Consider the following 27231-nt stretch of genomic DNA (forward strand, 5'->3'; position numbering starts at 1 on the left):
TCCCATGGACTGCAAGGAGATCAAACCTATCCATTCTTAAGGAAATCAGCCCTGAGTGCTCACTGGAAGGACTGGAAGGACAGATCCTGAAGCTGAGGCTCCAATACTTTGGCCACCTCATGAGAAGAGAAGACTCCCTGGAAAAGACCCTGATGTTGGGAAAGATTGAGGGCACAAGGAGAAGGGGACGACAGAGGACGAGATGGTTAGACAGTGTTCTCGAAGCTACCAGCATGAGTTTGACCAAACTGCAGGAGGCAGTGGAAGACAGGAGTGCCTGGCGTGCTCTGGTCCATGGGGTCACAAAGAGTTGGACACGACTAAATGACTAAACAACAACAAATTGTAAAACTGTCAGCGAGCTGCTGCACACCCACTGCAGGCTCGCCGAATGTAACGCTTGAACAGCCTTAAGGACGACATTCGTGCATGCCTACAGGCTCCTCGCACGTCTCAGCGTAACGTGTGAACAGCCCTAACCATAGTGGCTGACCCACAGGGTCACACCCAGTGAGCTTGGAGGGCTGGAGTGGGGATCTGAATCCGGGTGTCCCACTGGCCTTCGAGCTCTTCCCTCAGCCAACAGCAGCCTCTAGAGCGGCTCTTGGCGCCAGAAGCGAGCGACTCCCATGTGGCTCCTTCTGCCTCCTCCTATTCGCAGGAGGGAGAGCCTGAAAAGGAGGCGGGCGCGGAGAGGGCGGCAAAGGGCAGGGCTGTGGTGTGCCGCGTACTAAAGCCGGCCAAGTAGGACGGGGGGAACTACCAGAAGTGGCGGAGCGTTGTCTGCCTTGCCTCTCCTCCTCCTCCTCCCTCTGCGGAAGAGCATCCCGCCCTGCTAATGGCTGGGAAATCCACGCTGAAGGTCCCTCCGAGGTAAGGAGCCGCGCTTTCCTCCGCGCCCGAGCCCACCTCTCGCTTCTTCCCGCTTTGTAGCCCTTTCTGCCCAGCTGCCTGCGCGCGGGACCCTCCCTCTAGTCTAGGGCGCCCGAGGAGGAGCAGCAGCCGCCGCTGGATCCGCTGCCCCGTGCCCTCCTCCCAGGGTGAGGGTGGCTGGGTTGGAGAGAAGCTCGCCTCCCTTTCGCCACTCCTGGCCAGCAGCTTCGGAGGAGGGTTTGACTTTAAAAACACGCAAGACACGCGCACACACACGCACACACATCCTAGCTGAAGTGCTCAAGTGTCTTGCGCGCTGCCTGAGGCGTTCTTCAAGGGCGCATTTGGAGATCCGTGACGGAGACCAGCTTGCGAGGGGACGGTAAGGGCTCCATGCGTTCATGGGACGGTCGTGGGAGTTGTGCTTGAGTGTGTGTGTTTGTGTTTTGTGCAGAATGACGAGCGGGAATTTAAGGTGGGGGGGGGGAGCATCGAAAGGCTCGGCCATCTTCCGAATTTTAAACTAGCTGCTGCCCAACTCAGCCTTTTCTTCCTTCCTCATCCCCAGCACGTTAGGAGGACACTGCTGATAAATAAGGTTCTTGCTGTTCGCCTGCATCGAAATCCTTCCTAAACACGCGAGCGAGCGTTCACACACGAAACACCCAGCCTGGCATTGCAAGTGGGACGGTTCATTAGAAGAGCTGTGTTTCATTCATGGTTGATCATGTTGCTCATAAATGCAGGAGGAAGCTTTGCTTTTCAGAGGCTTGAGGGAAATGCGACTCTTGGCCGCAGAGCACGTGGAAATGGAAGGAATTCGGAACAGTTGAGCAAAGCCGTGGTTGTTACATGTGATATGTTTGTTGAGAATGTTCTCTGTTAGGAGGTGAGCCCTCCAGGAAATGAATAATAATTAGGTTGGAAAATTGCTTCTTGCCTTGCATGAGGTATCAGAGAATACTAGCAGTGGACAGCTTCCCTAGTAATACGGTTTTGTTTTTGGTTTTTTTGGCGGGGGGGGGGGGTGCCTGTGATCTTCCTGCGAAATTATTTCCATGAATGGGATTGGCTTTCTCCTGGAGCACTCCTTTTGAGACTGCTCTAATGATATGCCCATGTGCCAGAGTGAAGTTAACGTGAATTTTGATGTGCTTTAAAACCGGGCAGGCAAAAATGACAACACCAAACACACACCTGAAATGCCATCAAGTTCTCTTCTTGCTTTCAAGTCTCAGCGTTAAAAAAAATGTGTGAGTGGCATTTTGGTAATAGGAACTGATAGGATACTACCCTGGTTATTTATCTGTGCCACATTTTCATTAGATGTAGAAACCATAAGCAGCATTGCTTTCAAAAGCTAGCCATCACCATGTAAACAAATCTTGAGTTTTAGTAGCACACACATTCCCAGGTGTGAAGGGCACTGCAGCAATAACGTTTTCTTGGGGCTCTAAGGGAATGCATGGTTTAATGTGTCATTCAGAATTAAGCAGGTGGAAGTGATCTAGGTTTTCAAAGTCAACATCACAGAGTGTCTCCTTTTGAGTATTTTCTTAAAAAGACAACACCCTTGTGATTTTGTGATAATCTATTTTTTGCCTTAAATGTTTTGTGCAAACAGTACTAAGGACACAGATAGGAAGCCAGGCACTTTCTAATGCATATAAAATGCAATGTTAATGTCCATTACTGTTTAGTTTTGTTCCAAACAATATATTGTTGCTGGCCTACATACATCTCTCTCTGACCTACATACACAGGTTGTGAGCACAACTGCTACAAGAAGCAATGGATTTATGGTGTATCCTTTTGGCTAATGAAACAGTTTTCACTGCTTTGGGCTAACCCAGCTCATCTAGCAAATATATAAAATCGTTGTGCAGGGTTAATGGTGTCTTGGAGGTGCGGTTAAAAATAAACAACCGGACATCTTCAAGCCTCTTCATCCCTTCTTAATGGACAGCATCTGTCTCATTCATACACACTGCAAGTAGCTGAACAGAATACAAGGGCAGCAGTCCTGTGTGTTTTGCAAAACATGTCTCATATTTGAACAGCAGAGGGTGTAAATTAAGAGCCAGTTTCCACTGTGAGAACAAAACTGATAAGGGGAAAAATGGGATATGGTTGCTGCAGGCTTTTTAATGGCTTCCTTTTTCAATATGATTTAGCTTTTTCATTTTGACAAACCAGTATTTGAAAAGGCAGTTTAAAGACTAACAAACTGTATTTGCTTATAAGCAGTGAGATCTCTTTCATCATTCCATCACAATTCCTTAAAGCGAAAGAAAATTAGCTTTGTAGTAAAACAACTCCAGAGGTAAACAGAAGATAAAACCATGAGATGCCTATAAAGAGCTCAAGGAGGCTGTGCTCCTATGGATTTGAGAGATTATGTTAATATTGCTGTTAATCGCTAGCTTGTTAATAGGATCAAGAACCTTCCCACTTATTTCAGATTGTAGGGAGCCCTAAGCAAGCACCAGCTCACTGGTGTATTTATGTGTGTTTTGTGTCCATATCTGTGTCTGCCAAAGCACACACATGCCTTTGTTGTGCATTATGGTTTTAGCACATGCACTGTGTGTACACATGAAAAATGTAATGTATGCAGCGAGACTGAGATACGGCATATTGTGCTTATTAACTACTGTACTTCAGTTCAAATCTCGAACAGCTGTACAGTGGTACATCGGGTTAAGTACTTAATTCGTTCTGGAGGTCCATTCTTAACCTGAAACTGTTCTTAACCTGAAGCATCACTTCAGCTAATGGGGCCTCCTGCTGCTGCCGTGCCGCTGGAGCACGATTTCTCTTTCTCATCCTAAAGCAAAGTTCTTAACCCGAGGTACTATTTCTGGGTTAGCGGAGTCTGTAACCTGAAGCGTCTGTAACCTGAAGTGTATGTAACCCGAGGTACCACTCTATTCAGAGCCATTAAGACTGCAATCCTATGTTCATTTGCCTCAGTGGACTCAATGGGGTTTATTTCTGAGTAAGTAGACATTATGGAATTTCAGTGCAAGGCTGCAATCCCAAGTAAAACACTTGCCAGAGAGTAAGTCCCGTTGAACTTAGGGGGACTTAATTCTTAAGTCCCACCGATTTCCATGAATCTGTTTAAGGTAAATGTGCTAGTCCCTTTCACATCACTGATGTCAGGTTAGGGGTGAGGAACCTGTGACCTTTCAGATGTTGCAGGACTACACCACCTCTTATCCCTAACCATTGGTCTTGCTGGCTGGAGGTAATGGACAACAACATTTGGCTACCCCTCCCTAAGTAGTAGTTGAAACAATTTCTGGCACGAGAAGGTTGTTGTTGATCAGGCTTCTAGAATTCTGCATTCTCTCATCTATGTAGTGTCACTCCTCGACATTATTGAAATTCAGTTGAGTCACATTTAAATTTTACAACTTCCTTATAAAAAGTGCTTCTACTTGCCTTGGCAAAGATGTAATTGCATGATAAGCCCTAAAAGTGAAACGATTCATCTCCCTATGATGATCCATGCCCCTTTACGTGAAGATACCATATCACTCTAAGGCAGTATAAAACATAATCGGATCCACAAATCAGTAAAGTTGCAATAATTGGATTTAAGCAACTTGTGTCTGGGTGTTATGACTTGCTGCACCACCTGGAATGAGAGGTATAAAACTGCTTCTCAAGAGCAGTGTCACAAAGGGTGATTTTATTAAACTGCTGCTGCATGAATGTTGTGGTAGCATAATAGATATAAATCTCTGCCAGAGAATTAAAGTCCTTGAATCTTACCGTGTTTTTTAAGTCAGCGGAGTAGGGACACTGTCCCTGTCACACAAGTATTTTCTCCACCAAATCCTATGCAAACATCCTTGCACCAGTGCAGTGTCACAAAAGTATGGTGTTGCACTGGTGCGGTGATATATCCAGCATGTTGCACAGATGCATTAGCACTTAAAAAGGTAAAGGTACCCCTGCCCGTATGGGCCAGTCTTGACAGACTCTAGGGTTGTGCGCCCATCTCACTCTATAAGCCGGGGCCAGCGCTGTCCGAAGACACTTCCGGGTCACATGGCCAGCGTGACAAGCTGCATCTGGTGAGCCAATGCAGCACACGGAACGCCGTTTACCTTCCCGCTGGTAAGCGGTCCCTATTTATCTACTTGCACCCAGGGGTGCTTTCGAACTGCTAGGTTGGCAGGCACTGGGACCGAGCAGCGGGAGCGCACCCCGCCGCGGGGATTCGAACTGCCGACCTTTCGATCGGCAAGCCCTAGGCGCTGAGGCTTTTACCCACAGCGCCACCCGCGTCCCGTTTGCATTAACACTTGGGTTGGGCTATTTCTTGGTATGTGCATGTTCCTCTTATTTATATTATTTTTTGCATATTATGATTTGTGTGGAAAGTGTGCAAAGTGGTTGTGCACTTTTTGATGTTTTATTGTTTATGACTACTTTTGTTATGTTTGTAATTATGTGATTTCCCCCCATGTTGCATGCCACCTTAAGCATGGTTTTTACTGGAAAGGCTGCATTCAAATAATAATTTTAAATAAAAGATTGTGGTGTATGTAAGCAACTTGTGACAGAGCACATACAACTGTGGAACTGCCGGTTGTGCAAAATTTGCACATATTAGATATTGGGGGCAGGAGCGGCAATACCTAGCACAATCCTACGTCAACAGGTACAAAGAATTTCTAGCTTATACAAGTGCAAAGATGGGTCCTCCAGGTGTGATTGCACTTCAGCTTCCATCATCTGTGACCACTGATCATGTTGGCTGGGGGGCTGATGGGAATTGGAGTCCAGTGACCGCTGGAGAGTCATAGGTTCCCCATGCCTGTCCTCCTGGAATGTTGCAAGAATGTAGAGCCGAAATGTAAAATTTCAGAGCCAAGGCAGAACTCTGGATGCTGACTTACTTGTACCATGCAAGCTGGTGGCCAATACCAGTAAGACTGGGTTCTTGGTGTCATTTAACTCAGGTGTATTAAGATAATCAGCTGCTCCATAAATGGTCATCATGGCAGAATGAGCCAACAGTTTCTCCCATATGTAGGTTAACTGCCAAGCAGTAAGCACCCAGTTGTTAAGAAATTACAGCTAAAAATGCCATTTAATCGTGGCCTCACTTTGCAAGCTCTGGTAAGTGGCTCTTTCCAGCGTGCCTCATAAATCATACTTAATGATGTAGTGTTGTTAAGTCCCTTTTTCACAACATGAACTATGAGAGCAATTTGTTGTGAAATTGATTAATCACGGGAGAGCATACAGCCAATTGTTGGAGCAGAGGAGGTAAATCAAGCTTTGCAGCATTTGCTTTTAGAGGTTAAGCACTGAATGTTTTCCTACCTTGATTTAAGTAAGGTATGAACTAATGCATCCAGATCTATAATTTAAATATGGTAGTTAATTTATTTAATTTAGTGCATAAGTTAAAACAGATATTCATTTATTTAACGTGTTTATAGCTCACCCTTCACCTGTTCCAGGGGTTCCTAAACTCTGGTTCCGTTGGGCCACCTATGGCCTGTGGGCTTGGTTCGGGTGGTCCATGGCATGTCCTTGAAGAATACTTCTGATCTGAATCCTGTAATATTCTATGGAATTCAAATAGCTATAATGTCCCTTAGTGTCCTGAGCTGTTCATAAGGACCTTGTTTGTGAGGACTGTTGTGTGTCATAATGGAATGCATATCTCTCTTGTCCACTGCATATCTTTTGCGTCTGTTCATTTGGGGATTATAGGGTTCACTTGTAAAGCGTGGCGTTGCTCCTAAGGCTCCTTGGGGAAGATGGGATTTTATTGCCAATGGGTAGGAGTAGCATGAGACTCTTAATCACAGGGTTGTGGGTTCGAGTCCCATATTGGGCAAAATATGCCTGCATTGCAGGGGGTTGGACTAGATGACCCTCGTGGTCCTTTCCAACTCAACACTTCTTTGATTGTATTATTCTGTGTTGCGTGTCTGAGGGGCTCCATGACTTCGTGTAGCCTACCGGCAGAGCCTGTGATTGGAAAGCAGTGTCTATATCTGCAGTAGCCAGCCTCAGAGATGCCTGGGAAGAACAAGTGATTGCTAAAAACCACTCTAAAAATTGTAGCTCTGTGTGAGGAATAAAGATTCCTAACAACTCTCAATACCCCTAAACTACAGCTCCCAGAATTCTTTGGGAGAAGCCATAAAAGTGCTGTCTTAGTGCTTTAGATGTATGGTGTGAATGTGTCGAGAGAGAGAGAACAGAATGGCAGAAAGAGAGAGGAATGTTTTGCTTTGGCTCTGCCCAGAGTTTGCTTGTGGCGCTCTTGAGAGAAGAAAATGTTGCCCACTGCTGGCATTAGATTGCCAAATAGTCTGACCTGGTGTGGCAGCTTCCTACGTCAAGCATTTAGAGCCAGCAAAACTATTGTTCTATATCTGCAGAATCTGGGTAGGCAATAACTTTCTCTCCATGTGGCCAGGCTTGTGCTCTCAAATTATTTTATTCCTATGGTGTTCAATTTCAACCCCATTATAAATTATAAAGAAGTGGGATATGCCGGAGGCTGTTTTCTTAATGGAATAATTGCCTATGGCATCAAACCGATAACAAGCTGTATGTGTAGAGTTTAGCTTGATAGTTTAGGAGCAGAACTGCAGGTGGTCATAGAAACAATATCTTATTAGCTAGCAATGCATAGATAATCAGAGTGCAAATTAGAGGCAGGTGTTCAGTTGTTGTCCATCTTGCCTAGGTTGCATTTTGTACTGACCTCTGGCCTCAGCTGTAGGACAGAGAGATTGCAAAGGAGCTGAACACTGTGTATTACTTCCTTTGGATTTCATTGTGGAAGATAATCCACACCTGAAGCATTTATTTCCAGGGAGGGTAGCTGAGGAACTGAAGGAGAAGTGAAGAGACATGAAGTTCTGGGGCTTATAAGTAGACTACAAAATTAACAAGTCAGTGGATCCAGATGGCATCTACCCAGGGTTCATAAAGAGCTGACCTTCTAAAAAAAATATGCAGCTTGCCATAAAAATTGGCCTCGTTGCTGAAAGTCTGAAATGTAGCCAGCATAATGGCTGTATTTGCATGTCATGATAAGTTGCAGATCCTCCTAGTGGTGCAGCAATAAAACTGATGGCACATTTGCAAAGCTAAGCAGGGTCTGGTATGGTTTCAGATTGGATGAGGATTGCATTGCAGGGGGTTGGACTAGGTGATCCCTGTGGTCCTTTCCAACTCTACCATTCTATGATTCCATGGTTTAGGTTGTTGTTGTTTAGTCGTGTCCGACTCTTCGTGACCCCATGGACCAGAGCGTGCCAGGCACTCCTGTCTTCCACTGCCTCCTGCAGTTTGGTCAAACTCATGCTGGTAGCTTCGAGAACACTAATTGCTCCTTCCCATTCATGTTGGGAAGCAACAAACTGTCTTAGCCTTACGTGTGAACCAGGGGTTGTGGTTTGTTTTACTCCCAAAAAACAAATACCCACCACCAAAAACGTGGTAGTTCTTGGTTTACCAGTTGTGGTTCATTTGAGCAGAGCAAGCTACAATCTCTGGTTTGGATGTAACACTCAGCCCGGTGATCATGGCTTGTTTTCTCTGCGGATGAGTGGGAAGGAAAGGGGAAGGGTAAACTGGTCACCATTGCCTTGTGCCGCAGTTTATGTATATTGGGATGCGCTAATCCAGCCAATGCCAGCTTTTTAAAAGGGATATATGGGAATCCATGAATTTACAGGTTGGTTAGCTTAAATGTTCATTCCGGGTGTATTAGTGGGAAGCATGATTAAAGATAAAATTACTAAGCATACAAAAGAGCAAAGTTTGCTGAGGAAGAAGCGGCGTAGCTCTGCAGAGGGTGGCTCGATGAAATTGTTCACTCAGCATGTGGCCACATTGAAAAAACAAATTCCACGCCAGGGATTATTAGGGAAAGGGCTGACAGAAAAGCTGCCAGTACCATGCCTTTATATAAGTTTGTGATGCAGCCACGTTTGGAATGCTGCATACATTTCGTTCAGCCCATCCCCAAATGATGGTATAATGTTCCAAAAAGAACATGAAAGGACCCCCCCCCCCCCAAATGATCCAAATGTCCTCCATGAAAAGGCTGCAGCACCTGGGGCTTTTTTTTACATTTAAGGGGAAAAGTGACTCAGCAGGGGAGGAGATGGTAAATGTTTAGGAAAAATTGGTTGGGGATAACTTTCCCCCATCCCCTGTCTCATAATGCTAGGGATCATCCAGTGAAATTGAAAAGCAATAGAGCCAGATGAGGCAAGAGAAAGCACTCCTTTGCACAATGCAGGCTTGATTTATTATGGGATTCACTTTCGTATGCTTTGATTTCCACTGGCTTAGAGGGATAAAGAGAACCCATGGGATAAAGGAAACTCAATCAACAGCTATTAGTAATGATGGCTTTGTGCAGCCTCCAGAGTCAGAGGCAGTATACCACTGAATACCTGATGCTTAAGATCAACAAGGGGCAAGTGCTCATCTGCTTTCAAACCCAGCTTTCAGGCTTCCTGGACTGAAACAGCAGGGCTCTTACATTTAGGCACATATGAATATGTGGGCTGATGTTTTAATTTTGTTGTTGTTTAGTTGTTTAGTCGTGTCCGACTCTTCGTGACCCCATGGACCAGAGCACGCCAGGCACTCCTGTTTTCCACTGCCTCCCGCAGTTTCGTCAAATTCATGTTGTTAGTCATCCCTTAGAGAGAGTTCAAACTCAGCTACATTAGTAAATATGTCACAGCACTGCCATCAGATGGCACTATAGAGTTCCGTCTTTTGCCAACGTGAATACGCATTTTCCTGAATTTTTTTTTATGTGTCTAGATCCAGCCCTGCTGCGCTGTGTTAGAGGAGTCAGAATAGGTGAATCAGTGAATCTTCTTTCTATCGATTTCAGATGGCCTCACTGTCCTTTGTGGCTTTACACCTATGCCAGTACCAGTTGAAGGCATAGAACAAGTTGAGCAATGTATGTTTTGTTGCCATTTCTAGAGTGATGCGTATTATTAAGCCCATGAATACACCTGGCTAACCTTACACCTTTGACTGAAGGAGGAATATAAAAGGCTCTTGATCTTCTTTCAAGAAATGCCAGTGAGTTAAGGCTGTGCTTGGTTATTTAAAAAAAGATTTGATATCTTGTGAAGCTGTGTTGAAACATACACAGCCAGAGCTATTTGTAATCTTGACATTTTGACTTGGAAACACCATTTCTTTTTAAGATTTTGGTGGAATTCAAAATATGATTGACATGTAGGTAGTTGGTTAGAGTGTGGGGCTGATAACACCATGGCTGCAGGTTCAATTCCCCTGTAGGACTGCTGCATATTCCTGAATTACAAGGGGGTTGGACTAGATGATCCTTAGGGTGCCGTCCAACTCTACAATTCTATGATTCTATAATAGTAAAGGTAAAGGTACCCCTGCCCGTACGGGCCAGTCTTGACAGACTCTAGGGTTGTGCGCCCATCTCACTCAAGAGGCCGGGGGCCAGCGCTGTCCGGAGACACTTCCGGGTCATGTGGCCAGCGTGACAAGCTGCATCTGGCGAGCCAGCGCAGCACACGGAAACGCTGTTTACCTTCCCGCCAGTAAGCGGTCCCTATTTATCTACTTGCACCCGGAGGTGCTTTCGAACTGCTAGGTTGGCAGGCGCTGGGACCAAGCAACTGGAGCGCACCCCGCCGCGGGGATTCGAACTGCCGACCTTTCGATCGGCAAGCCCTAGGCACTGAGGCTTTTACCCACAGCGCCACCCGCGTCCCCTATGATTCTATAATACTTAGAAGTAATAAAGAAAGTGTGGATGACTGGCATGGAGTTGCACCACTCCTTATTTATTTGTAACATTCTATATGCGCTGCTTGTCAACCCCCCAAAAAGACCCCAAGCCATCTTGCATTGAAAACAACAACTCTTCACCTGCAAGAAAAATCCGAAAAGATCTGATGTTCAGGTTTTACTTGTGATCTATGGGTCATATTTGGGGTCAGAATATTAGTTTTTAACTAATCTTTGCATGTGCAGGGGTTTTCCTCCAAACCTCTGGAGAAGATTTCAAGGTGGTGCAGGGACCAGAGAAGAAGTTCTGTTTCAACCAGGCTGTTACTTGCCTGACAGACCCAGGTGCTTCATTTTATAGTTGCCCTGTAAAAGAGGCTTTCTTGAATATGTTTGAAAATTGCATTGCTTAATCAGTCACACGGGCTTAGTACTGTTTCAGTTCTGTAAAAAAAAGAAGAAGCATCCCTTTTAATCCAGAAGTATGCCATCAAGATGAGGTCTCCCTTTTTTATTTAATGAAACAGAAGCAGGCATTCAGGGTCTGGAAAAGAAAGAAGCAAAGAATGTGTGTTAAACTACAGTTACAATGGCACAACTTTTCTATTCAATGTTCTCTGTTCTGTGTGCTTTCCAAGACGATGTGTAGCTGAAAGGTGGTATTTCAGCAGGTGCAGAACTCTGACATAGACAAAATGCTTCTGCAAAATCCCATTATGTGCACCTAGTGAAGGCAATGCTACATTTTTTAACAGAAAGCTTGTGTTTAGTAAAGGTTGGTTTAGCCTTGACCTGTAATACCAGAAGGGCATATCTTTTTATTACTTACATTCTCTCAATTAGACCACAGACGTACCCTTGAGAACAAGCGTACAATAGCCGTAGTCTGCGATCTGAAAATCTTACAGAATTGGGCCGCAGCTAACATTTACATTATGCATGGGATTCACATCCAAAACAAACCATGAAAACATTTGCTAGAGGTATTTATAGCTGTCATTTTACTAACCATCTGTGCCTTCACGGGAGTATACACATGGTTAGGAGCGAACAAAGCTCATGATAGCAGTCGGTCTTAACTTTAAAATCACAAATGCAACTGTGGAAACACACACACATTTCATTTATCCAGACTTCAGACGTCTATATCATAGAGTCGGTGTTGTATAGTTTATAGTTCTGGATATAGACTTGAGAGACATGGGTTCAAAACTTCATGAGGGCTGCCATCATAAACACCTTTCCTGGGGATTAAGTCCCACTGAGCTCAGTGAGACTTACTTCTGAGTAAACATGTGCCAGATTGCACTGTTAGTTATAAAACTCATCCAGTAACCTCACACCAGCCATTAGCATAACCTACCTCACAGGGTGATGTTGTCTTATATCAAACAATTTTATCCCGAGAAAATGAGTTTGTTTTTCTAAGCTGGGGCTCCTACCAAGCCACTTGGAACAATCTGCTTTCCTGAGAACAGAAAGCGGAATTCACTTTGAAAGGTGCTTTAGATAAAACTCTCATAAGTAATTTGTTCTGCTTACAGCATACATTACCTTAAGCTGAAACAGTGCATGAGTTAGCACACTAGCTTCCCTCCACCCCTTAGATCCTGAATTTACATTCTGTTTTACCTAAATAAACCTTACCAGGGACTTTCCAAATTAATATTTTCTTTTGCCCTATGGTTATTCAGAGGCTCTTGTACTCACAAAAAGTCTACCATCTAAAAAAACAATTTGGTTTTGATATAATGCAGAGGAGAGAAAACATACCTCCCTGCATAAAATAAAACAGGCATGCATAGGTCTACTTTAATTTTACTCCTGAGTGTTGGAATATCCAGCAAACTTTGTTCATGTAAGTGGAAAGAAAGTAGTGTTTCCTTGGAATGAGGGACAGTGGAGACTGTGGTGTCTTTATGATATATGGTTTATTTACACATATATACAACCTCCAAATCAGTTTAATGATACTTTCTGATAATGTTCTGCAATTGCTGCAACCTGAGGAATGCACTCAGTTTAACACCATGTGGCTATTATAATTCTTAAGGCAGCTACTGTCACGGTCTACAGTTTTTAATCTTTTAATTATCATCCATAACCTTAGCATTTCAAAGAAGGAACATTGCTGCACCATGAAAGGGGATATCTTGATAAAGTCAGCTACTGAATCCCAGTGAGCATAGTGCTCTTTTAGAATTAAAACCAAGATACAATGGATCTTGCCCTGGATCACATTCATCAGTGGAAAATGAGATGAGAAACAGCACAGTTACTTTGCAGACATGGAATTCCAATTCCAGCTGAGTTCACTGTTCTAAGAACAGTGACGAGTTCACATCTACAGACTTCTGAGGGTCTTATAAACCTTTAAGGCCCAGTTCCGATGTAATGGGGAAACAGTGGTTTTTCACTGTATTAATTAACTATGACAGGTTTTGAACTCTTGCACTCCCCTTTTCCCACTTTGCCTTCTTGCAGGTCAGAGGAAGAGCTTATTTCCAGTTCCCAGGTCCGCTTGCACAACTAAACTCCTCCCATGGGACAGTCCCATTGCATGGACAGACTTCGTTGAATTACACCCACTGATGTATCTTTTATTGGATAAATTATATTGTGTTTGCATTGATGAGTAGTCTGAGACAAAATAATTCCCTGCCACTATTCTCTAGCTACCTGGAGAGGGGGAGCAATGCTGTTAGGATCCAGTGGAGCAAACAAAGAAACAGTTTGTAGTGAGTTTGAAATCAGAAGCAGAGTGAGTTGAGAATTCAGAGCTGTGATTTTTAGTTGTTTTGTTGTTGTTGTTGTTGTTGGTTTTTTTTTTTTTTGCTGTCTACTTATTTTGTACATCAAGCAACCAAGAAAACAATCTATGTGGGCATTTCCCCATCTCTTGGAATTAAGAACATACTGTCTTTTCAGGATTCACGTTCAATGTATTGGTCCACATGCAGCCAGTCCATGTCTCCAAACATCTTTCTAGCACTTTAGACACCACTGCTGATTCAGATGGAATAGAGAGATAGAGTTGGATATTGTCTACATACAGTACTGGTGACACTGCACTTCAAATCAGAGACAGAGAGAGAATTGTAGAGCTGGAAGGGACCACAAAGGTTATCTACTCCAACTCCTTCAATACAGGAATCTTTCACCCAACGTGGGGCACGAACCCATAGCCCTGATATTAATAGTCTCGTGATGTACCAGCTGAGTTATCCTGACTGTGTCTCCTGATGACAGCTGCCAGCGACTACATACAGACAGTAAATAGTATGAAGGACAAGATGGAACCCTCTGAGATGCCATAGGAAAGCTCCCATGTCCTTGAACAGTGCCCCTCCATAACTTCTTGCTGGAAGCAGCCCTTGAGGTAGGAACAGAACCACTCACAACCTCCAATTCCTTGATACCAAAAGCTGCTGAGAAGCCAAGAAGAATGAACAGGGTCCCATGACCAGTTCTGAAGACAAACTGAAATGGACCCAGATAATTCAGCCTCCACCAAGCATACCTGAAGCCACCTTCTTGAGTACCCTGACCCAAAAGGGGATGTTTGCCCTTTCGTTAGAGAAAAGATACAAAAGCATGCTCTGCTGGTCTATAGTTCTGCATTAAAAATTGTGGGATATGATTCTCCTGCAGCTTTTATTACATTACATATAATTTTGGCTTTAGGACATTGATATTACATCTTGTTTTATATATAAGCATATAATAGCAATACTATAATTATGTCACAGATGATTAGATGATTGCTTTTTGAACCTTTGCAGGATTATAATTATGCCAATTACGCCAATGGTGGAACTATGTGTTATGAGATGATAGGTTCAAAGTGTATGACTGACAGTCACCCTAATGCAGCAAGAGAAATCTGCAGTTGAAAGTGGGCTTCCGCTCACAAATCTTCCCACCAGCCACTCCACTCAGTGAATGGTCAGCACTATCAGTACTGGCAATGGTGACCAGCTGTTGTGGAAGAGAGGGAAGCAGATGCCACGCTCTGTTCAAGTGGCTATTGGGTCTCAGGCATCTGACATGCAATCAACAATGTCACTGTTTGTGTTGATGGGTTGGGGTCATTCTCTCATCCCTTAACACTTATCATGGTCACAGCCCTACCTGACATTCACACTTTGAAGTTTGCATAGACATCTACATGCATAAAGCAAAGTGTTTTGTTTCCATTCACATGACCCAATTACCTTTGTTTTTCACTGTGTAGGTTCCTTGGATTAAGCCTATGTATGTTGGGTTTCATGTATGCATATCCCCTATGCATGCTAAGCCTAATGCAGGCATAGGCAAACTCAGCCCTCCAGATGTTTTAGGACTACAACTCCCATCATCCATAGCTAACAGGACCAGTGGTCAGGGATGATGGGAATTGTAGTCCCAAAACATCTGGAGGGCCGAGTTTGCCTATGCCTGGTCTAATGCATAAGCAAGGGCCGGGATGCAATTTCCCACTTCATATAGGATTTGAGATCAGTGTTGACGTGTTCACAAAATATAGATCTTTTTTTGCAATCCTTCGGGTACAAATTGTGGCCTTCCAATATTAAGGCTTTAAATTCTCCTTGGGACTATACAGTTTTGGATTATGCCATTGATTAGGAAGCTTATCTTTCTCTATTAGATACTTTACATATTATATCTTTATTTGCTTATTATATCTTTCTTTGAAATTCCATACTTTGTGAAGCATTTGTGAGAGATTATTGGGGACTGGAAGTATGAATGATAATATAAAAGATAGCTAAGGGCAGCAAGTGTGAAGCAGTGCACAAAAAAATAATCTAATTGCATGAATGTTGTACCATTGTGGTTAAAGTTGCCAGCTTTTAAGACAACATTTACTATTTAACAAGCGTTTGGAATGAAGAATATCTTTGACATCTTTGACACTTGTCAAAAAGGGAGTGTCATGAATAAATACGCAAAAATAACCACAGCTTCCCAACTAGGTTGACATTTATGGTAATCGAAACAAAATAAAAAATAAAAAAATTATTTCCAGTAGCACCTTAGAGACCAACTAAGTTTGTTATTGGCATGAACTTTCATGTTCATGCACACTTCTTCAGATACAGCTACCTACTTGTAACTAGATTTATGGTAATGTTAACAGTGCTAAGAAGGATGTGCCCAAAATTGAAATGCAGAATAGGAGCTTTCATTATGGTCAGCTATGAGGAAATCATTTTGAGCAGCCTTAGCCAATCTGGTGCTCTCCAGATATTTTGGACCACAACTCTCATCGGCCTCAGCCAGTTTTGTAGTCCCATGCATCTGATGGGTACCAGGTTGGCGAAAGCTGATTTAGAACATTTTGTCCAGAAACTGCTCAAAGGACCAACACACTGCACATACACAGCTTCAAGTAAATCCTTATTAAGAGAAGATTGACTCCACAGAGTGGTGTTGTAAAGAGCTTGTCTTAAAAATGGTTTCTCAGCTTGCATGAACAAGTCACATTGGGTGCGTATTGAGAATTGTTTGTCGAAAGAAAGGAACACTTCCATTGCTCACACAATTAGTCACAGCACTAAGAGCAGCAGGATACTTACTTATCCCCATGGCTAGAGAGCCTAGATAGCACCACATTTTTCCAGCGGTGTTAAATGAGCAAGGATACAGATTGCTTAATCAGGATGAGCAATAGGAAAGTGGATTCTTTGTCAGCAAGGGAAGCTGAGCCATGGAGACTTTGCACATCATAATAAGGGCATGTGATACTAATTCCAGTGATTTGTTCTAAATGCTCGAAATACACCATATGTGTACATGTTGCCTCAACTGGTCTTACAACAAGCTTGTGAATAACCTTCCTAAGTCCAACCAGTGATTTCACAAGCATTGGAACTTGACCTGGGAATATCCTCCTCTTACCTGTGAAGTTACGTTAACTTGTGGCTGACTGGTACACCAGCAGTGTAAAAATAAAAAATGTTTTGTTGGGGGTAGCCAATAAATAAGCAGGGAGACAGTACTCCTTTCCCAATTTTGAACCAATCAGTTGTTCCATATCCAGTTCTAACTGTAGCTTCTTGTCCCACATAGAGATTTCTCAGGAGACAGATGAGGTGATCAGGCACTCTCATTTCTTTAAGAGCTTGCCATAGTTTGCTGTGGTCGACACAGTCAAAGGCTTTTGCATAGTCAATGAAGCAGAAGTAGATGGTTTTCCCAGTAGTGATGTATGGAAGTGAGAGCTGGACCATAAAGAAGGCTGATCGCCGAAGAATTGATGCTTTTGAATTCTGGTGCTGGAGGAGACTCTTGAGAGTCCCATGGACTGCAAGAAGATCAAACCTATCCATTCTGAAGGAAATCAGCCCTGAGTGCTCACTGGAAGGACAGGTCCTGAAGCTGAGGCTCCAATACTTTGGCCCCCTCATTAGAAGAGAAGACTCCCTGGAAAAGACCCTGATGTTGGGAAAGATTGAGGGCACAAGGAGAAGGGAACGACAGAGGGCGAGATGATTGGACAGTGTTCTCGAAGCTACCAGCATGAGTTCGACCGAACTGCGGGAGGCAGTGAAAGACAGGAGTGCCTGGCGTGCTCTGGTCCATGGGGTCACAAAGAGTCGGCAAGACTAAACAACAACAACAAAGCCAATAAATAATATGAAGCCACAATGTTTCCCTCAGGAGTTGTGGTGGGCATTCCTACCAACCCACCCAGTATGCAGATTGCAGGGCTTGAGCCTAGGCATATTAACTCTCTCTCTCCCCCGCCCCATGTGTCATGCTCCCATTTCTGTTTAGCTCCCCTATGGCTGCTATCGTTAAAGAAAAGAACACATTTAATGCATTCGTGAATTTAACATTGGGAGTGTTTTGGCCCTCGGGCTCTTATTTTCTCACTTTCTCCAGTTGTTAAAATGGATGCTAACTTTTTAAAGAGATGGCTTTTCCACAAAATTGTTTCTTACATTTAAAAATTGCAGTCTGGATATGTTCTCGTGTTGTCAGAACATTTGACTGACAACAGCTTGCGCTCCAACACTCTTGCCATTGCTGCCAAGGGGAAGGGCAATAGTAGAGGATTTGCTTTGAATGCAGAAGGTCCCAGGTTCTGTCCCCAGTGTCTCCAGCAAGGGCTGAGGAAAAACCCTGTCCGAAACCTTGGAGAATCTCTGCCATTCAGTGTGTAGATAATACTGAGATTGTTGGACCAGCGGTCTAACTCAGTATAAGGCTGCTTCCTTTGTTCTTAATGGAAGAGCTGTGTTCGTGTGCACATGAGACTGCATTACCGGATCAATGTGCCAGGCCTGGGAAACTGGCTCATGGTCACTATTGCAGTTGTTAATTTATTTTTACCCAAGTTTGTGCCGTGTTCAGTTGCAGTCCAGTCCAGCACTGGATGTTCATACAGAGAGCCTGCCAGTCACAAAGCAGAAAAATGAGGATGCATGAAGAGGAGAGTCAAAATTCTGCACTTCTAATTCCTTCAGAGACCAAAGATAGCAACCCTACTTCACCTTCAGAGGGTCTTAACTTTTTTCCTCAAACAACTCATTTGGCCCATATCTTATCATATTATCTGCTGTACTTCTGGCCAAGTGGAAGACGTATCTGGATTTAGAAGTTATATAGCCATGAGCTTCAGCAGTGCAAGATATATCTCATTCTCCAGTGACCCTGAAAACAAGAGATTTAAATGTCACTCTGATCTTCAGACTGAGATGTGGCCTGCTTCTTTCAGTGTCACTCACAAAATACACTGACATTTTAGGTTTTCTGCTATCATATTGCTCTATCACTTCCTATTAATGCAAACTTTTCTCCTTTTTTCTTTTCTTGACTTGCCGTTAAATGAGTTCATTTGTTATTTAAATCTGTGGTAGAAATTATCTGAGCCAGAGGTTGCCAGACTTTTTGGGCCTGTGGAGACAAACCGAAGAAACTATCTGTTGGCTATTTCAATGAAAGAAGGGGTGGGAAAGGGTAGCTCATGGGCTCTGAGAAAGGCCTTTGTGGGAATATGTGGGCCCACAGAACCTCGTTTGCAACCCCTGTGCATATACATGATGACTGTTTGACAACATACCTTTAAATGTAATATCATGCATGTTTTGTTTCTTCATACGTACCTCTTGTCAATTAGTTTGTAGAAGTGCTTTGTTCTGGGGGGGGGACGCAGGGGTATGCATACCCCTAAACATTTTGTGAATCTAAGTTTGGCCTCATTGAGGGGCAGTATTTCAATATGAGTAGGAAAATGAGAGTAGCCCTAAACATTTTTTTAGGAAACAAAAGCTCTGGTTTGTAGAATACGTATAGTATTAAACTACAAGCAGCAGCAGCAACACATCTGCTCCTTGGGTGTCTCTGCATCAGTCCTATGGATTGACTTAAGCAGCAGTGGCCCAAGCCCTCAATTCCACTATAGAATAAAAAGTTTGATCCCGATCTTAGAGAGATAGAAAGACATTTATTCCAATCTTGGTAGCTTTCTTCGGTCAGGAGCGTCCATAGGATTCTGTACAAATAGTGTAGGCTCTTAACTGCCCATTGCAAAAGGGTACCTGTAAAGTTCATATACTTAGCAGAAGTATATTAAAGGGGGGGATCTGTCCTGTTTCAAGGGAATGTTGCCCCTTTAAACCAGTATTAAACCACTTAGGAGTTGCTGTGTCAGACCCAAAATCCACATAACACCTTTTAATTTTTATCCTGTTCCGTTCCGTTCCGTTCTGTGCTGCTTTATTACCGAAGCCACTAAACTGTAAGCTGTAAGCCAGGGCTTAATGTGAAATAGCAGCATTCTGGTTTGCACTGCTCATTTGTTTCCACCAGCTCTTCCCTGTGAGGAAATAAAACAGAGCGGTGGCTTAGTGTTACATGTGAACCAGCACTCATTTTTTGTTTGTTTGTTTCTCTCCTAGCAGACCATGGACAGAAGCCAAGGTTTATTCCGGAATAACAGATTGTGGTTTCTCTGAAGGGAACAAACCATAAGCGCTTGTTCACAAGTAATGCTAAGTTAGTTCTCCTGGGCTCCCCCCCCTGCTTGGTCTGACATGGAGAGGAGAGGGGTGGGTGCAAATCATTCATAGCAAGCCATGATATATTTTAAGCCATGGTTTATTGTTACATGTGAACTGGGCCTCAGCAGGCCATTTTATAGGATTGAATTGAATATGTATATGTTTGAAATAATGGTAGAAAAATTCAGAGTACTAAAGAACAGATAAACTTTTTTGTGTGTGACTTGTATTGTTGGAGCGTGTTTGTTCCTTGATTATGGTCAAACCAATTCATGGTATTTATCATCTTTCCTCATAGAAAAGCAATTCATAACTTTTAAAAAAAGCTGTATCTGCTTATATTTAAGTGTCTGTACGGACACATACATTTGTGTCAAGGTAAAAAGAGCAAGTAGCTGTAATGTTGGTAAAGTTTGACATTGAAATTCAGCATATTGGACTGTGATAAGAAATGTGAAACATTTCTCACAGCCTGAAGACAGAAAGTGTTGTGTGACTACCACCAAGTCTTAAAGGCCAAACTAGACAATACGGGGGCAGTTACGTATGTTTACCTGTGGAACTGTTCCAGTTATGTAAAAGGTGTGATAGTTCAGTTTTTTAAGAAAAAGGCATGTCCAGGAGAGGAGTACAGAACTATCCTTCCACTTTAGCCCCTTTTAAAGTGTTTTAAGGCCATTTCCAGAATCTTAAGTTCAGCTGAGGAGAAAAGCACTTGGCAGAGAAGCTGTGGGGAAGAGAGCTGCAGGTGGTGGAACCATTCTGAACTTGTCCACACACCCCATTTTTATTTTAAAACTGAATCTCATTTTCTTTCCTACGTGTGGCTGAGTTCCATATTAAAACAGGTGGAACTGCTGCTATGCCGCCAAGTCACATCCACACCATATGCTTAAAGCACCCCTTTAGCAGTCATGGCTTCCCCACAAAGAATCCTGGGAGCTGTAGAGAAGGGAGCATGCTGAGAGAAGGGAGACCTCTTGCAAAACTACAATTCCCTGTACTCTTAGCAAATACAGTTCCCAGGATTCTTTGGGGGAAGCAATGACTGTTAAAGTGGTGTAATGATGCTTTAAATGTGTGGTGTGGACATAGCCCCTGTTTGGCTGGGGAGGGGGAAGTTGTCGTTTCCCCCACTTCCTGATTTCCTTCAACAAATGATCCAACTATCATGGTAGTGAGTTTGACTTTTGCCGGCCATTGCAAGTAAGGATTTGGAGATTCTGTTGAAACATGGTGCCAGAGATGAGTCAGAGCAGCTGAGAATAGCTCAGCCAGCCATGGAAAGCTCAGCATCATTATAAAAGAAGTCAGAGAAAACAAATGAATGACTAAGATGAAAAGCATTGGCAAGCAAGACATTTTGCTGCCCGAGGCAGAGTAGCAAATGGTGGCCCTTCCCTGCCCATCTTCACTCAAGGCCAACCAGATTCTTTTGGCGCCTGAAGCAGAAAATCCTACAACTGCCTCTCCTGCTTTCTGGCAAGTAAAAATGCAGTTGCGATGAATAAAACCACCAGCGGTTTTCTGGCCCTTTGTGATACCAAAATCAGCAGTCTAAGGTGGCAGCCTCACTCTGCCTGATGGTTGGTCCAACCCCGACCTGGAAAGGTAAGATGATATGCAAGGGAGTTCTGTGGAACAGATAATCAAAGGGCTGCAGCCAGAATACATAGCTTGAAACAAGTGTTTGAGAAAATTAATGAAGGGGCATAAGAAGAACAAAAGGAGAGCTCTGCTGGATTCAGCATTATGTTCTCACAGTGGCCAATCGGATGCCTTGAGGAAGCTCACAAGCATGGAAGGAACACAGAATCACCCCTCCCCATTTGCTCCCCAGTGTATCAGTACACAAAGGCATTCTGCATCTGATACCGGAAGTAATATACAGCCATCATGGCCATTGATAACCTTACCCTCCATGAATCTGGCGAATGCCCTTTTAAAACTATTGAAGTTGGGGTAGTGGATACCATAATTTAACTATGTACAGTGTGAGGAAGCAATTCCAAAGAACTTTGCTGACTGGTCTGAAGTTCTAGTGCTATGGGAGGTGTAGAAAAATAAATAAACACTGTGGACGTTCGGGTTGCGAACGTGATCCGTGGGGGAGGCACGTTCGTAACCCGAAGCATTTGCAACCCACAGCGCCATGTCTGCGCACGCACGGGTTGTGATTCGGCGCTTCTGCGCATGCACAAAGCGCAATTTAGCACTTCTATGCATGCGCAAGTGCCGAAACCCAGAAGTAACCTGTTCCAGTAGTCCCGGGTTCGGCGCAGTGCGCAACCTGAAAACACACAACCCAAGTATATATAACCCGAGGTATGTCTGTATCTGCTCCTTAATTCCCCTCTCACCCATCCCCCCATGTAAATTTGCTCTCCAAATACTCCAAAGGTTAGGAGGCAGAGCATCCCCAAGCAATGAAAAAACAAAGAATGTGGGCAGAGCCCTCTGGCAAGAGCCACCTCTACAGGTTCATAGGGGACGTCATGTGACCATTATGTAGCAACCGTGAGTGTATGGTGAAAGTGCCACCCACAGCGCCAAATCAGTGGAGTGGGTTTGATGAGGGCAATGATTTATAGATTTGTTCCATGGGCTGCCATCATGAGTTGCTAATCCATCAGTAGCAACATTTTATGACTGGCGTCGGCTCTGCATGACAAGCTGTGCCTGAGGATGATAGCTCCAGACTGTCCTCTATGTCTGCAAATTCTGGATTTCACGCTTGCAACACTGTGTACTGTACCACCACACCACATTAGCCATGATGATGAGGAAAGCCTGCTTGGGCTCTGTAGTCCAGTCATTCCCATTGCACTTTTTGTTGTTGTTTTGTCTCTGAATAGCTGTACAGTAATTTGTCTTTTTTTCCTGGTTGTGAATCAGGGGACTGGGATGAGGCATAGGAGCTTTTGCCAACCTTGTGCCCTCTGATGTTTTGGGACTATGAGCCAGTAGAGCTAGCTGGCTGGAGCTTGATTGTAACATTAATCCAAAATATATACCAGGTTGGCAAAGGCTGAAGCACAGCATGAAGTTTGTTTGTTTTTATCTTGGAATCTGTCAAGCTGAATGAATGCTGCCACTACATATCAGTTGCGTCCCTAGAACTGTGCTTGAGGGGGAAGGGAACACTTAATTGTATTGTTGAAGGCAGACAGATGCCATTATGTCCAGCTAAGGTCTTTATTCTCAGTTTTTAAAAGGCACCAGGGAGTTATTTTAGAGCATACTTCCAAAAGCAGCAAGATGAACCAGTCAATAGACTTGCGCTGCTAACCTAGAAAACAGCAGGGATTGAAGTGATCTGTGTTGGGTAGGACTTAAAAATGAAGCCATATTTGATTTATTTATGCCAATGAGTCACTGAATGATTTTCTCTCTTCAGCAACTTTGAATCTCCGCTGATGTATGAAGTTTCAGAGCACCAGAGCAGTGGCACAGATAGTTCAGGAAGCAGTCTTGGAAGCTCGGTCACAGCATGTAAGAAGGTAACTTGCGTTATTTTTAATCAGATTGCATTATTAAAATAAGCTCACGTTATTCTTAACCAGCAGGTTGACTGTACTGCTGAGCTGTTGTCTCAATAGTGCTTGAAGCTATACGGTAAATAAAAAATATGAAATGGAAAAATTAGCATGAACATCTGGATATGGGCAAAAAAGATGGCAAGTCTTGCATTGGCTGGATATTCCAAAAATGTTTGGTGTCTTGTGGTTATGGACAGCCTGATCTTGCTGTGCTCCTTTTGCTGTAGAGACAAACTGTGGCTTGTGCCAGTGAAACTCTCAAGGGCAAATGGTTCTAGGAAAGTGAACACAGATGCTCCACCACTGGAGTTTCTGTGACTGGGCGTGGACAGAAAGGGTAGACTTGAGTCGAGGAGATGAGTTGCCCACTCCATATATGTCTGGAACCTCTGAGCTGAATCATACGTATCATCAGCTTGATTTGAATGGGTCAAGCATTAAGTGTACTTACCAGTGATAATATTCACAGTCGTTAATCTTCTATTTTCGGTTAGCTGAAGTAAATAAGATGGAAATTGATTTCCTGCAGATATCCTTCTGAGAAAAAACTTGCTAAGTGGGAAAAGCTCCAAATGTAATTAAGATTTAAGATTAAGACAGGCAATTGAGCTAATATCTCAACTTGTACTCCACATTTCGAGTTCAGAAAATAAAAGGAAGCAAGGCCAAATAGACACGTGGCAAACTACGAGTGAGCTCTAGAGCGAAGGAGCACGCATACCACATATTTGCTTTATTTGAGTCAGGCAATGGATGAAGCATTTTATTATTATTTTTTGTTTTCTTACATTTATATTTCACCTTCCTTCCATCCATTGTGAAACCTGAGACAGTGTAGATGCGGTACTCAGGTAAGTCTTCAGTCCGGGCACTGACCAGACTAACGCTTCCTAGCTTCAAGGTGGTGGTGGCTTCCTATGCCTTCATGTCATGCCCTGGACTCACGTTGCTCACGTCTAGGTGCAACCAGACAAGATCAGTGGAGGGCAGAATCTTTCTCTCCTTTGGCAGCTTCTTTTAAGACAGCTCAACTGAGAGCTATAATGGTGCCTAAGCAAATCCTCACAGTGGATTCAGGTTATGAGTCATATCTGCAGCTAGCTTTGCTTGAGACTGAGAATTCCATTTTTTAAAAAAAAAGCTTGACATTGGTCTGCACTGTTTTGTTAGCTATCTACAATTTGTCAGATACTTGAAAAGGATTTCTGCTGACCCATGCACATCTCTGAGGGCTTTAGTTTCATTCTGACATTATGAGGCCCTTCTTAAGTTCTCCTGCCTGCTGAGGTGAGCTGGCTGGCTGACCGGAGAATGGCCTATTCTGTGATTTCACCCTACTTACAGAATGCTATTCCTATTTCACTTTGTGATGATTGATCCTTGGGCCAGTGTTAGAAGTGATCTGAAAACTTTTCTATAGGGCAAGCTATAGATCTCCAAGTCCCCCATACTAGATCTTACCTGTAGATAGTTAGTTGCATTCATGCAGGTTTCCTAAATTTCAGTGCTAAAGATGTTGGCATCTTAAAGCTCTTCAATCTCAATTGAATTTTTTTCGAGCTTTTGAACATTTTAACGAGCTTCGAGTCTAGTGGCACTGTGGTCTAAACCACAGAGCCTAAGGCTTGCCGATCGGAAGGTCAGCAGTTCGAATCCCCACGACAGTGTGAGCTCCTGTTATTCAGTCCCAGCTCCTGCCCACCTAGCAGTTTGAAAGCACGTCAAGTGCAAGTAGATAAATAGGTACCGCTCTGGAGGGAAGGTAAACAGCGTTTCCGTGTGCTGCTCTGGTTCACCAGAAGCCGCTTTGTCATGCTGGCCACATGACCTGGAATCTGTCTGCGAACAAACGCTGGCTCCCTCGGCCTATAGAGCAAGATGAGCGCCGCAACCCCAGAGTCGTCCGCAACTGGACCTAACAGTCAGGGGTACCTTTACCTTTACCTAATATTCCAAAGTGAGACATGGACAGCATTGCAGGGGATTGGACTAGTGAGTCTTGGGATCCCTTCTGAATCTACAATTCTATGATTTGATGCTCTGGGAGAGGAACATTCTATCCCCACACTGGGAGCACATACATTTCCTTATGAGGGAGATTCCCAAGCTCCTTTTCTGTATTTTACAGGCAAAGCATGGAAACAGCAAAATGTGGCCAACTTTGACCCCTGTTTCAGTGTGGGAGAGCCTCTCTGTTTTTACTGCAGCCTCTTGACAGCTCATTTAATATTCTGTGTAACCAAAAATAAATATTCCAATCCACATAAATATGATTCACCTGCATTTTGACAATAGCAGGAATTGATGTAAATTGAAAGGGTTATTATAAGATGTGTTAACATGGGAAACATCTCTGAGTCCTCATCATAAGCTATTACAGTCCATCAGCTTCTCTCCACACATTTTATTAATTTAATGGATTTCTTTCATTCTTTAAAAAAAAAAGTAGATTTATCATTTGCAATGGACTGGCACTGGCAGAGAATAAATTACACATCCCATCCAATTCACTTTTTTAAGCATTTGATTAGTTATTCCTGACATGAACGGTGCCTTTTACGCAGCATTCAAGGTGCCAAAGATCAGTTCACTGTCCCCATTTCAAAAAATGCTGAGAACAAGCCACCAAGCTCTCGTCTTGTTTTGCCTGTTTTATGCTCATCTCTTTTTGATGAGCTTTAATTAACTATAGCAATTAAGACATCCAGGCAAAAACATGCTGCTATCTCCTGTGTGGAACAGAGCCCCTTTAGAGCTCCATTACATATTAAAGCTGTGATTCTATACTGATTTACCTGGGAGTAAGCCCATTGAATTCAGTGGGACTTACTTCCAATAGACATGTGTAGGATTCATCTGTAATATTAGTCACTTAGAGAAAGATGAGGTTATACTTAATTTATGGGCTGCTTTCCCTCCCGGGCAAAACTATTAAGTTTTCATTGCATGTATTGTTAGAGACTGTTTGTGTTCACTGATTGACAGTTGACAACACATTGGATAATGGTGACAGTTTAGTCTAGACAGAAGTGGCAAAGGGTTTTTGTTTGTTTTGGGGGGCAGTGGAGACATTGTCACTTAGACTTCTCAGCCATGAATTCTCTTAATGATCTTGGAAAAATAACATTATGGATTCTCAGTTTTCTGTTTGTGGAATGGGAAGATAATTGCATACAATTTTTGAGAGGATGGAGATGGGATTTTGATCATGGAATCATAGGGTTAGAGGTGTCCACAAGGATCATCTAGTCCAAATCCTTCCTCTTAACCAGGATGTCACCTTTCTCAAACATTTCTGAAATGCCATTGCATGCTCAAGGAAGCAGATTCCAGACTCTCCTAAGCATCCCATTTCATTGCTTCAACCACAGTACCTGGGATTTGAAATGCAAATAGTATTTCAGCAGGAAAAGCTCTCCCCCCCCCAAACACACACCTTTTCCCAGGTCTTCTGAAAAAAGCATCTCATTCAACTGATCTATTAATATGAAGAGAGGAGTTAAGGGATTATATTAAGCAAACCAAGACTGAATCAAGCCTTTTCCTGTTAGGTTTATGTCAAGGTTCGGCCTTTGAGTTGTTAAAACTTTGCTGGTTTGTTTGAGATAGGGAACCATTCTGCCTCAGAAATAATGAAAGATTTTATTTGGATGCTCATACTCAGATGGGATTGTTCTACTAATTTCTCTTGAAAAATCCTTTCTTTTCTCAAGCAATTGTCTCAAATTTTTGTGGTTAAAAACCCCCGGGGTGTGATGAATGCGATACTATTTTGTGCAAAAATGCCGACAGTGGGAATTAATTATTTGATTAGGCAATACCATCGTCAATTTGATATAGTAAGCCTTACACTCTAGATAGCTTTAAATGGGAGAATTGTTGTTGGAGAAGCAGTAGCATCAATTGTTTAACATGCCCTTCTGTTTGAAAACCTTTTATTAGACCATAAAGGCATGGCAATTTTTCAGAGTAATATCAGGACAATATGGGACGCGGGTGGCGCTGTGGGTAAAAGCCTCAGCGCC

General features: G+C 43.3%; 1 protein-coding gene across 3 annotated transcripts in view; it reads left to right on the forward strand.

The window, feature by feature from the left end:
* Positions 1-586: 586 nt before the first annotated feature.
* The window catches only part of SPHKAP (SPHK1 interactor, AKAP domain containing), a 74211-nt gene continuing 47566 nt past the window's right edge, over positions 587-27231 (forward strand). Inside the window, exons 1-2 of one of the 3 annotated variants that reach the window (XM_077929908.1) lie at positions 587-873; positions 23065-23167. In XM_077929908.1, the coding sequence (XP_077786034.1) occupies positions 839-873; positions 23065-23167 (138 nt within the window). In that variant the 5' untranslated portion in view covers positions 587-838. Of the gene's footprint in view, positions 874-1156; positions 1256-23064; positions 23168-27231 lie in introns of those variants that run through there. The other 2 variants (XM_077929910.1, XM_077929909.1) reach the window with 2 other exon arrangements.

The sequence above is a fragment of the Podarcis muralis genome, chromosome 6 (genome assembly GCF_964188315.1).
Source record: "Podarcis muralis chromosome 6, rPodMur119.hap1.1, whole genome shotgun sequence".
Classification (NCBI taxonomy): Eukaryota; Metazoa; Chordata; class Lepidosauria; order Squamata; family Lacertidae; genus Podarcis; species Podarcis muralis.